General features: G+C 40.7%; 1 protein-coding gene across 1 annotated transcript; it reads left to right on the top strand.

Annotated features, from left to right (window-relative positions):
* The first annotated feature begins 2,877 nt into the window (after positions 1-2,877).
* LOC311494741 (uncharacterized protein) lies at positions 2,878-13,178 on the top strand. Its single transcript, XM_084553946.1, has 9 exons — positions 2,878-2,978; positions 3,883-3,979; positions 4,197-4,371; positions 6,052-6,197; positions 9,927-10,103; positions 10,522-10,638; positions 10,766-10,852; positions 12,035-12,182; positions 12,371-13,178. Exons 1-9 carry the CDS (start codon positions 2,965-2,967, stop codon positions 12,391-12,393), a joined length of 984 nt encoding a protein of 327 aa, XP_084410072.1. The 5' UTR covers positions 2,878-2,964; the 3' UTR covers positions 12,394-13,178.
* Positions 13,179-13,266: the final 88 nt, after the last annotated feature.

Here is a 13,266-nt window from a genome sequence, read left to right as displayed (position 1 = left end):
AAAATCAATCAATCAGACTTATTTGTATAGCACTTTTTATATAAACAAAATGTGGCACAAAATGGTTTATACATTTTTAATTTAAATAGATTTTAGTGGACGACTGAATCAAATAATAGACACCGACATGAATACTGTTAACTCAAGCTCCTTTAATGTCTGGAAAAATGCATTTAATTGCATTTCAAATCATTTCAACAGTAGAAAAAGAAAGACAATATCCCTGGCCAAAACTGAACAGACTTAAAAGTTAAAGTGCCATTTTAAGTACTTTAAGTACTTTTTCAGAACAGTACTGACTTTAAATGGTTAAAAAAAAAAAAAAGTTTGGACTGCTGACATGTCTTGTCCGTACCGGGACTGCTAGCGCTAACAGGTACTGTAGGGTTGAAGTGCTTCGGTGGTATGCAACCTTTTTTTTTTGCACAAAAAAGAGCCGAGCTCTGACGTGTGCATCAGTATAATCGGTGTACCAGGAAATCGTGCACTGACAAAAGTTCTGTGATGTTTGGAATGCAAACTGCGATTAGAGACAAGAGTCAATTAAAGCTGCCAGCAGCGTTGAACAGGCCCTCGTACCCCACGCCCGTCAGGGACCGGCAAGGACGGGGTTACTGCAGTTCTCAGGGGATACACTGGAGTAACAATGCACTGTGGCACGATGCACAGACTGTGCAATTCAATATTTTTCAGAGCAAATCATCTGTGACAGCTGTAAGTCTTGGCTGTTTTGAATGTATTCTCTCTGTGGCATCAAAGTATGTTAAAACAGCTTCACCAACTATTACAGGTTAACCAGCACACATACTGACAGAAAGCCACCAGAGAGAAATGCTATGGCTTCATCTGCTGGACAAAGCAGCACACTGCTTGAAATGATGATGGAATTAGTAAGACAGTGAATCATTTCACTTTCACAACCAGAACAGGCGCAAATTTTAACGAAAACTCACAAGTTTCGCAGTAAGTCATCATGATGAGCATAAGTCTGTCCTGATAAAATTTGAAGAGAATCCAATCACCCTGACAGTAACAGCAGGTCACACTACAAACACAATACAAAATCAGACATTTCCTGTTCATAATAGGTGGCGCTACAATAATTGTATGAATATTGACATATGGATGTGTGCAGTTAGGGACCATTAACAATACTGTAAAGTTTGATGCAGTTTGGACTGAATTACAGCACGTTTAATGCAACTTCCTGTTTCATGGCGCGTCATGAAACTTTGAGGGGCCAGAACACCCACGCCACTTCAATGTCAGTTTCCTTCGCCTTTCTTTCAACAACTTATTTCCAAATTTTGAAGTCAATCTGGTAAAGCGTCAAGCCTGAGGGCAACCAAGACACAACCAAAGTTTTGTCCAACTTTCACTGTTTTATCAAAATAACAGACTTCCTGTTGGGTTTAGAATATGGGTCCAATTGACTTTTTTGTGCGTGCTGGGATGTGACATATATGTGACATATTTCCAGATTTTTAGACGCAACGGGCTTCAGGGGGTGGTCCGAAGATGGCGCTACAGAGCCATTTTGCCACACCCGTGCTCAAGGCCCTTATACATTAAAGTTTTCGGGCGAACAAAGGCGTCTGCAAATTTTCAGGACTTTTCGTGCATGTTTAGACACGAATAAAGCAGAGGAAAGACGCGGAAAGTACGAAAACAATAGGGTCCTTGCAACTCCCGTTGCATGGCCCCGTTAGGCCCCTGCTACTTCGTTGCTCGGGCCCTAATTAATAACCTCACTCGGCACCAAGTGGTCGGGGTGTGAATTGCAATCTGTCAAAATGACAGATGGCCTTCAGATTTTCCCGTCAGTTTAAAAAAAAAAAAAACGGTCAATGACGGAAAATATTCAGTTAACACGACCCCTGATCCCCATACACTTAATAATTTATTTGGTTGCCTCTGCTTTCTGTCACATCATCAAGAAACACTACTGACCCAGTGCTTCTGGAAGCCCTGCATGTTCATGCCATCACGTTGCTTTCACCAAGGAACAGGTGTCATACTTGATGTCAGTGTTATTCTAACTATTCTGAAACTGGCGCATTGTGTTGTGTCCACTTTCAGACAGTCTATAGGGGAAACTTTGAAACCGCCTAATGTGTTGTGGTGTTGTGTAAGAAATAGAGAATTGAAAGTCAACAGGGATCCAGTGAATTGTCGGATCTTGTTTTTTCTTTAGTTTTCAAATCTATTTTGGCAGTGGTCTTGGTAGTGTGTTTTTCTGTTGTCCATCCCTCCCATTCTGATGAAGAAAAATATCTTTATAATGACTTGAGAGAATCAAAGTTGTGACAAATGTTCACTTTGACTCAAAAAGTTTAACTCGGTATAATTTCTAATCAGTGCTTTGACCTCACAAAACACAACTTAACTTAATCATACATCATCTTAATGATGTAAACCAGTGCTATTCAATTAATTGGGAATTGGGGCCAGCTCATGAAACTGAGGCAAACTCGGGGGCCAGAGAATAAACGTAATCACAGTAACAAATAAAGAAATTACAACAACATACCGAAGGAGTCAGTGTATTCTATTTTGCAAATGCAGAACAGCATATGCACAAAGGGCTGCCATCTCCCTGAAAATTAAGTAAGGGACACCTCATTGGCAGGGCCAGCCAACCCGATTGCCTTCATCCTTCCCGGCGTGGTGATTATTTTATTTTTTTTTAGCTTTTTTTGTGTGTGTGAAACTATTTTTGAAACTATAAATGTCTTCACCTGCATTACTAAATGTGGCCTGAGCAGCGAATCCTTGTCACTAGAGGGCAACCTTGCCTTTAGCCTGTCGTAATTTCATCAGACGAAGAAGAAGCGCCGCTTGTGCCTGCACTTCCTGTTTATTTTATGGAATGTGAAACTGAAGTTGTGACGACTGGAGGTGGAGACGCAGCTAACAGGTAGTAGCAATGTAAGCTCCGGCTCCCTCAGTCCTGTCCGGAGGGAAATGGACGAGATAAGGTGAGGCAGTTCCACATGTATTTATTACACTTTATATCTCTAATCTCGATAACGGTTTGGTTTCGTCGTTAGAATATGTCCTGAGAAAAGTGTTCAGAAATCTGGTTGTTGATGTTGTTCATCTTATTAGCACGTTAAAACGAGTCGCACCCATTCATACAATGGCTTCATCAGTTTAAGAGGTTAACGTGTTGTTTTATTTAAGTAAAGTATGTAAGGAGGACTTAAAGCTGACACAGGCTACTTTATCTGCCATAGAATTAGCCAGTCCCTAATTTATCAACTCCTCAGTGTGGGAATAATGGGAAAGTCCAGTGTTTGGGATTATCCATCACTTTCGGTATCTATGTAGAAAATTACTCGAATGTTATAAAATACATTTGAGCTGCTTTAAATGGTGGAAATAACAATAATAAAAATAACTATAATATATATATATATATATATATATATAAAAATTTTGAAAATTAATTATTTGCATTTTGTTAACAATGTAGTCTACTCTAATAGGTTTGGAGGAGTGTCATGTGTCTTTCTCATACTCTGGTTTTAGTCCCCCCCCCCCCCCCCCCCCACACACACACACACAGTATATTCTCCCACTTTGGCTTTTTTTATTTTGTTGCTTGTGAGCTGTACAATGCTTGCAATTTCTCAACTTGCTCTGCTTTAATCTTATGTTACACTGGATTAAATGAGCCATGTTTTGCTAACTAATGGTTAATTACACTCTTTGAGTAATGATTATGAAGTCATCAACATTAAATTGGACATATTATTAATGTAGTTTGGTTTAGTATTCTATCTGTATGTGCGTATCAGAGCTACAAACGACCTAAAATGAATATTAGAGTCACATTAAAAAAGGCCTGACCAGTGTATAATAATAATTTCTGTTTTTCAGTCCTTTGTTGGGCCGCCAGCCGCAGCAGGGCCCGGACCCTCTGTCTCCAAACTTGAGGCCGAGACACCAGAATCTGATCCCAACGCCATGTGGACCGGTGAGAGGCTCTGCTCTTTATCTCAAAGATATAATTCTGCAGCTGTGTGACTTTAAAAAAATAAAACTGAAGATTGAAATTTCAGCCTGTCTGTGTTGCACGTCTGTGTTTGTGTTAACTTTCAGTGTTGATTGTGACGTCGGTCTAACCTGCCTAGACATGTAGACTGGGGTTGAACACATTTTTTTAATCCTCTCTATCTCTCTCTATCTTGCAGGTAAAGCCCTGGTCGGAGCTGTCGTGCATGCTGAAGCTCTATTTCTGCTTCACCATAGCGTCTCTGCTGGCCCTGCTTGGCCTCACTTTGTACAGCATCTGCAAGCAGCACATGGACACAGATGTGTATGATGAAGACAACTTCACTGTCTCTCTAATCCAGATGGTTGGATTAGGTGCGTATCATCGCTGAATCCTCAGCAAGAGGCCTTTTACTGGCAGTGTCTTGAGGAAATGGACTTTGTTTAACAGTCAGCCACTGAGAGCCAAAAGCAGAAGTTTTCCTGGTGTAATCATGTGATGAAAACTGGAAGAGTTACAAGCAGTGGCTGACCAACCTTTAGTCTGTGTACGCTTCAAGAAATGATCCTGTGTGTGTTACTGGTGACTCATTGCCACCCCCAGATACTTCTCTTATTTTTCTGCACAGGCTTTTTTATAAAGCTGTGTTGTCGTGAAGGGAGCATTCTAGTTTTACTCAACCTGCCGCATTTCCCAGAAATACATGACATGAGGTGTGGCTCCACTCTGCCGTAGAGATTCTGGGAAAGGAGGATCTCAGAGTAGTATCATTCTGTTCAGCTGTAGTTTTATTATATTTATTAAAGGAGTTCATATCTGAACAGTCATTAAAAAGTAGGAACAAAAAAAGTCGTCCCCACACTAGAAGAGAAGTGGCATGTCTTTATTTGCAGCTGACATATTATTATTCAGTTAGGTCCATTGACCAAAACATATTCATGTTACAGTAATATAATGAATAAGAAGTGCAGCTTTTATTTGAGGGTATTGACATCACAGGAAACCTGTTGGACTACTTTTTAATATGTAGCTTTAATATGTGGCTCTCACTTTTCCTCCTTTTATGGACACTAGATTCAAATGAAGTGGCTGTGGCTCAGTAGGTAGAGCCTGTTGTCCTTGAGCAAAACACTGAACCCAGAGTTTCTCCTGGTGCTTGGCTCTAATGTTTGAATGTTAGCGTGTGTGTGTATGAGTGTGTAGCTCTGTCATTGTGAATATAAATTCCTATGAGTGCTAATAGGTAGAAAAGTGAGATATAAATACAAGATCATTTACCAGAAGCTGTTTCATGGACAGATATGGGATATTTCTTTATAATGTTTTCGTTAGTTGAGCAGGTAAAAAGTCTGATTCACCTATGATGATTGGGCAGCGCAGACAGACAATGACTGAAAATGTTTTTTGAAGGTAAAGAGGTGGAATATTTGACGAACAAGTCAGTCATCTGACTTTAACCTGATCGAGCTGCGTTTCACTTGCTTAAGACAAAACTAAAGACAGAAAGACCCACAAACAAACTAACAACTGAAGACAGCTGCAGTGAAGGTCGGAATAAACGCCACCAGTCACTGTCTGCCAAGTATTCTGGATAAAGTATTGGACTTGGAACTCTGCTGCATTGATGAGCCCTCACTTTTCACAGCGTTTCATAGCTGTTTAAACGTGCACGCTTCAAGAAATGGTCCTGTAAACTGTAATTAACTCTGTGGAGATATTTAAATCAACAAATCTGAAAAATAACTGATTCAAGGGAGAGAAGATGTTGTTTCTAAGCCATTCTTTGTACTTATTCGTAAGTCAAGAAAGGCTTAGTGTTTTTATCCACTTTTTGATGTGCCTTTGCCATGTTACCAAATGTTACCACAGATAATCCTTTAATTTATCCCACAGTGGATAAAAAGTGCATATTTTTCATCACATGGATCTGTATTGGTTTGAAATTTGCCATAATCAGCTGCTTACTGGGCACCTAACATGTCTTGATTTTAATATATGTGATATAGTGATGACTTGTGCTGTATGTGATCTCTCATTGATCTTGTCCCCTGCAGTGTTTTGCATCTACTACATCAGCCGTGGCGTGCTGCAGGAGAACCGTCAGGAGCTGGTGGTGTTTGTTCTCAGCGTGTTTGTGGTCATGGTTCGATCGGTGGTCAACTTCTCCGTTCAGGGGTCGAAGGCCAAGCGGGAGCTGCTGGTGGGTCACTCTGAGACAATGCATTGTGTTACAAGTTGTTCTTGTCTGAGTGCACTGGTTGACGTAATTATGATAAAGAAACGTATGTAAAGGCTGTTTTGGAAGTGCTGACCCTGGAGCTTACAGACAGACTTTCATGGCATTGTGTCCTTGTCTTTGACTCATTTATCGATTTTGTTTATGGATTTGCCAAACAAACAAGAATCTGAGAGAACAAACATGTTGAAAATAAGACCAAAAAATGTTGTGCAGAATCAGCTCAGTCTTCTAATTTTAAGAATTGGTTTCCTTCTAATGGTAAATTTAAATCAACTAATAGACATGAATCAAAATCTATAATAATAACCATTGGTTTTAATGTTGTTTTCTTATTCATAATCTGTAACCAGTCTCACTATGACTGTCATATTTAAAGTCCCAGACTCTGCTCAGTGTAACAACCATGCAGACTGTGATAGTTGGACAGCTGGAGCCTTTTTTTGTTTAATGGACTGTAAATATAAACGCCTTGTTACACCTCCATCAACATACAGTAGTTAGCCTGAGAGGCTAAACCCAGGGCTAAATGAATAATGGTTACTAACTACGGCTGGTGAACCTCAGTCACTGTGAGTGCACATAATGATCACATGAGCTTCTCAACATTTTCTTCCACAAAGAGCTTTCCTCAGGACACTCTGAGGACATTTATTTTTAGAGTAAATCTAATTGAACTTCTAACTAAATTAAGCCCTTAAACTTGACTAGAGGTCTGTACAGAACAAGATTGGGCGTTCCACAAACATTATGTATGTTTTTTTTAATCGTAACCCAGTGCTGATATACAAGACAAACAAAAAACGTCCACAGTTGAAGAGGAAACTTACATTCTGCTGAGACTTTTTGAAGTGGCATCAGTCAGAAACTAATTAACTGTAGTCATGGTCCTACCACTGGATGTCACTGTTGTCACACCTGTCAGTCCTGAACAGACAGTTGTGTGTGCTTGGAGTTGAGATTAAAGCTACATGTTAATCTGGATATCATAGCTGCCATTGACATTTTAGGCTCATTTGTAAATGTGATCAAGTGGATTTATCAGAAAGAGAAAACAGCAGTGTTAGTGGCAGCAGTGTTTTTTCTAGTTAAAGAATGTAACCATCAATGAGTTTCAGTGTTCACCTAGCTCCTTCATTGCTATGGCATGCAGACTCATGTAGTTATTGATGTCACCCCTGAATGTTGCCAGAGAGCTGCAGGAAACACTGCATGGTTGACAATATTCTGTCAATCACTTCGGTGCAGACTGAAATGCCTGGATAGTGAATTCTGGATAGGTTTTCATTTTGGACAGGCATTCAAGCTCCATAGATGTTGATTCTTAGTTAGATGGGTTATTGTATGACCTTTCCTTCAGTGACTTAAACATGTCATATACCCAGTAAATATCTCAACATCTAACAGGTTGAAACTTTTAAAGAGACCTTTAGATGGTTGTTAGTGAGATGTCCTGACAGCTGTGAATCCACTGACTCCCTGCTGTAATAACTTTACAACTTTTCTAGTTGAAATGTCATCGTTTCCTGTTTGTCCAGTAATAACGATAAATAATATCAGTATCAAATGTTTTTCTATTTTAGCAAATGTGTGTGAAATCGGTGAATATTTTACCTTCAAGGCTGAATCCAGGCCAACGGGGGCCTTTTTGAGTGTAGTTCCATGTTTTCCCTGTGTCTGCGTGGGTTCTCTCCAGGTACTCCAGCTTCCTCCCACCGTCCAAAGACATGCTGGTTAGGTTCATTGGTGATTCTAAATTGTCCAGTGTTTACCCGCCTCTCGCCCAATGACAGCTGGAATAGGCTCCGGCCCCCCTGCGACCCTTCACAGGACAAGCAGTTACAGAAGATGAATGAATGAATGAATTTTACCTGCATAACCTCAACATGTTAGCATGTTGACAGCAGCTTTTAGCTTTATGTGATGGTTTGGTTTCTTGAAGTGTGGCTGTATGAGGTTGTGTATTACATTCCAGTATTACAGTAGATGGTGGACGACAGTAGCCCAGTTTGGAGAAGCAGGCCTCAGAAGGTAATACTCTTGACTATGGATAACAGTGTTTCCCACAGATTTGAAAGCAATGTGTGGTGGTCGGCCGGCGGGGGGGGGGGTTTGGAGGTGGAGGTTTGGCCCGGGGGGGGGGGGGGGGGGGGGGGGGGGGGGGGTGGATTCCTAAAGGGATTTCCTAATTCCTAAAGGTTAATAATAAAAAAAAACTGTTAATAATTGGTTACACAGAACTTTATTACATTAATTTTAACACCCTATATATACACCGTATTTTCCGGACTATAAGGCGCACCTGAATATAAGCCGCACCAGCTAAATTTTGGGGAAAATACAGATTGTTCCATATATAAACCGCACCCGACTATAAACCGCACCCACACAATAAATCTTTCAATCAATCTTTCAATCAATCGATCGATCAAACTTTCACATCTTTGACATTACAAACAGCATTCGTGCAGTGCACAAATAATACAACGGCGCGCTTCCTGCAGTCATAGTACCGTAGTAGTGCAGTCAGGGGTGTAGATCCGATGTCAGGATTGGGGGGGACACAAAAGTGATTTTTGTTTTTTGTTGGTATGCAACTCATACCATGGCACCACACCAATGATTTCTTTTTAGATGTGAATCTAAAATGTGAAGAATGTGAAGTCTGAAAATATATTTGTTCAATTTTGAATAATTTTTATTGGGGGGGACAATTCATGTTTTTCACAGATTGGGGGGGACATGTCCCCCCCCATCCCCCCCGGGATCTGCACCCATGAGTGCAGTATAACAAAAAACAAAGGTTACAACGCTTGACGAGGCAATAACGTTAAATGGCTAAATTTAATTTGTTTGTAAAAGTGCTTGCCTGTAACACGGCAGCAAAAGTGCAGAAACCGGCTGCTCAACAAAATAACCAGCATCTTTTTCGAAAACAGCCAACACAGCAGTAAAGGTGCAGTAACACGGCCGTTTACTGTATCAAAATAACCAGCCTACTATACCAGAAAAGTCAGCCAGATCGATCACCTTTAACTTAAAAGCAGCTCTCGTACTGCATTTGGACTCACTTGGTTTGTTTTGTTCTAGTTACCTGGCGCCAACTGTCTGTCTCGCTCTTGCGCTTCCATGATAGTGCGCCCCTGGTGACCGTTAGCTGTAAAAATCCATATGTCCGTTGTATAAACCGCAGGTTCCAAATCAAGTGACAAAAGTAGCGGCTTATAGTCCGGAAATTACGGTGTATGTGTGTGAGAGAGACGCGTGAGTGACAGAGAGACGAAGAGAGAGCAGGGAAAGGAAATGCAGCTGAACGAATACGCTGCGTGTTTTAAATAGCGTAAAAAAAGAATAACGGTGTGTTAAATCTTTTTTTTTTTTTTTTTTTTTTTTTGGGTCTGTGTTGAATCTGTGGCGGTCGGAGTTGAATCTGTGGCGCACCGCCACAGATTCGTCTATGTGTGGGAAACACTGGATAAATACCTCATACAGCCTCACTTTAGAGAGAGTGAACTATTCCTTTAAAGCACTATTGTGCCTCACACTGGCTGCAGAGTCAAAGTCAAACCAGATAATAGACAGTGGTTGAGTTCATCACAGATACATTTACCTAGTGTAGATGAATGTTGTGTCACTTATTTATTTCATTTTCAGTTTGACTGCAGCCTGAAGTCTGATCTGTTTGTGTTGCAGGCTCGATTCGTGTGCACCATGTGTCTGGGCATCGTGCATGTCATTTGCACCATACTGCTCATCCGGAGGCCCAACATGATGGCGTTCCGTGTGGGTGGGGCCCTGGAGAGCCTGCAAGAGCAGTATTTCCTGCTCAATTTGTGTTTCTCCATGGTGACCTTTGACCTGCAGGCTCAGGTAAGCCTGCTTTTCTCCTTCCAGGCAGACACCTGTCATTGGACTCTGTAAATCAGTAAGTCACTGTCTCACTGACTTGACTGCTAGTTCATAGCTGTGTCTTCCAACCACAACTTGTTCAGAGAGCATGTCGTGGCCTGCCACACGTGATTTCATTAGTTGTAAACACTGAGAGAGTGAAGCAGTCATGGCGATGAGCGCAGCAGCAGGTTTTTCTGGTTGTGTTGAATGTCACGTTCCACACCAGGGGGACAACTCTTGTGGTTTTGGCTTCTGTCCAGGTCTGTTGATGCTTCTGTGTGTCTCCTCTGCAGCACGTCCTCCTCCTTTTCCTTTAAAAATGACTCTGTGTGCTTTGAGAAGAAAATAAGACACAGGCTAACTGGCTTCACTGATGTTGTTTCTGTTAACTCTTCAGTTGTGTCTGTGCATCATGATCACAACGTCGGACTCGGCCATGTCTACTGTCAACAGTATCATCCTGGGTGTTGGAGTGGTCTGGGCCTGCCTCACCTCTGCTGTAGGCGCTGCTGCGGTGAGGCTTTTTATTCAACGTCCGGTCACAGCAAAAGATTATAAACCGACGAGTGAGAAAAAATGTTAAACTGCATGGTGGTGAATTCAAAAGCAGTGAGAAGTTATATGCTTTTGTTGTTTTGCAGGTTTTAAAGGAATCTAAAGTCTTGGTTTGGATCTTCACAGCGCAGAACCTTCCTCAACTAGCCTTCTTTGTGTACCTGATGTACAGGGTAGGCTGACATTTATTTAAATTCAAATGATGATGATAGGAGTTACTTTCACAAAGTCTTTCCTCGAAACTCAGACAGTTCAGTTTATTTCTTTAAAATATGTCAAAACATGGACAGTATGTAAAAGCTGGACACAGCACCCAGATCTAAAGGAAAAGCCAAGTGCAATGCCTCTGATGGCCACTAGCTGCTGGCTCCAACAAATCTCTGGATGCAATAAACTTTTGTCACCAATTAGTAATTTATTTTTTTTGCACAAGTCATTGTGATGTCATTAAATGCTTTTTCTGATCACTGAGCTTATGTTCCTTTTGAAAATTATAATACTTACTACTTCTACTTCTACTAATACTAATTAAAATAATAAGTAGCTATTAGGCATCAGACAGAGGACTGCTTAAGCCATGTGCCTGGTTTGATTGACACGTCTGGTCTAGATTGAGAAGCCGTCCTCGTGCTCTCAGTTCGATCTACTCCTCGCTCCTCCCCAGCTCCTCCCTGTCGTCCAAATATACAGATTGATACACATTGTAAGACTGAGCATTTGCAGGAGCAGGGTGTTGGATTTATTGTGTAATGAACCTACTTGTGTTGCTCACTGATGCATTTTTCCATGTGTTTGGAGAACAAAGGAGGTTTGTAGCATAGATGGATATGGGATGATACATAATGCTTGTTGGTAGAATTAGATCATTGTTTGCTTTAGCCTTTTATTGGCAATTTGTTGAAAAATTGAAAAAACATGGAAGATCACCAGCGTTTTTTCAGTTTCTTAAATAAAATGACTTCCTACAATCTGAAAGATTCAGGGTGTGACTGAGTGTAACCCATCATAAAAATAATAGCATAATCAGAATTAGGTGCTTAGTAGAGTGTATTTTTATGGTAAAGTGATGTCAGTGTTGTACAGAACATGAACTATAATAATACTAAGTTACTTCTCATCAGTAAAATGAGTACTCAAAGTAAAATACAAAAACCGTATTACAGCCTGAATCCCAGGATGTTAATTTACTACATATCTGAAGAGCTGCTTAAAGAAACCCTAGCTCTCTGAACAGCACTGATCTGCAGCTCTCTGAAATGGGTTTGACACATTTTCTGTTTGGATTTGCTGTACATTCAAATATGGATTTCTGCAGGGGACAAAAAAAACCAAAACATGCTTTGCTTTGATTTCAGGTGGTGGAGAAATGGTTCCACGACAACTCGTACACACTGGAGGCAGCTGCTGTGACCGGAGCTTTGATTTCACTGCTGATCAAAGCAGTTTTATTCTGGGGCCTCTTCAAATTGGTGCACAGCTTTGGACAAGGCCTGAGAGAGAGAAGTGAGTGTTACCTGGCTTTCACTTCTTTTACTCTGAGCAGAAGACACAACAAACACTTAGCAGAGTCTGTTCAGCACTTTCTAAATATGCTGAACCCTATCCCTAACCGACCTTGATTGCGTTTATGTTGGCTACAAATCATCAGAAAACCAAAACGCCGTTGTTAACCTGACATGTGTCTTCCACAGTGTTTGCATCCGGCAGGCAATAAAACATGGGATGGTTGTGGACCGAGGTCGCAGCACTAAGAAGATCACGTTTGCATTCATCATTACCTCTGCCATTAATTTAGCCTCATGTGTTTACTGTATGGATTTTAATTTGGCTTCATCAGCGTGCCTATTTACAAATCTTGAGCCCCATTTACACCTGATATCTGAAGCGTTAACACCTGTTACTAGAATGACTTTTCCAGATTGTGCCTACAGTTTGTTGTCAGTGCAGTATGTCAGGTTGTCCCAGGTAGCCTTGCTGCTGTGTGGCCTCTATGGTTCTCCAGTACTGAGCAAACATTGACTTTTTTTCCTCTCTTCAGTATGTGGTCAGACCACATTTACACCTGGCCGATATCCATTCACAGTGGGAGCCTGACCGACCGCACATGTCGTCCGACTGGTCTGACTGCATAACTATGTGCTCTGCAGGCATTAACACGCGTTTCCTCTTTTCTGGATAATTTATCTGGATACCAGTTTTAAATGGGTGCACACAAATGCATCAAATGCCTTTTAAGACTTCTTCATAAGGGTTTTAATTTAAAGTTTACTCTAATATGCGATGTAACATCTAAATCTAGTGGTGTTAGTAGATTTTTGTGGAGAATATCCTTCATTTAAAAAGGAGTCATTTAATCTGCATGGTCTTGACTTTGACATTGGCAACACTGGATTATTTTTTATTTACCCATTTTCTTTTACTTAACTTTCTGCTGCACCTTAATGCACTCCAGTGTAATGTTTTTTTATTCAATGTTCTTAATAAAATAATAAAACCAGGGTCGCAGTTTCATTTATTGATCAATAGAAAGAGTGAAAAGAAGTTATTTAGATGTAATCCCAGATGTTATAATGACGGCCTTCTCTGA

Source organism: Chelon labrosus (genome assembly GCF_963514085.1).
Source record: "Chelon labrosus genome assembly, chromosome: 10".
NCBI lineage: Eukaryota > Metazoa > Chordata > Actinopteri > Mugiliformes > Mugilidae > Chelon > Chelon labrosus.
The sequence above is the reverse complement of the archived record's forward strand: the minus strand, read 5'-3'. Positions and strand labels throughout refer to the sequence as shown.

Bases quoted from the DNA above. Each gene is read 5' to 3' on its own strand.
- LOC311494741 (XM_084553946.1), top strand. The intron at 4,372-6,051 runs GTGCGTATCATC...TGTCCCCTGCAG, and splicing joins AATCCAGATGGTTGGATTAG to TGTTTTGCATCTACTACATC. The intron at 12,183-12,370 runs GTGAGTGTTACC...TGTCTTCCACAG, and splicing joins ACAAGGCCTGAGAGAGAGAA to TGTTTGCATCCGGCAGGCAA.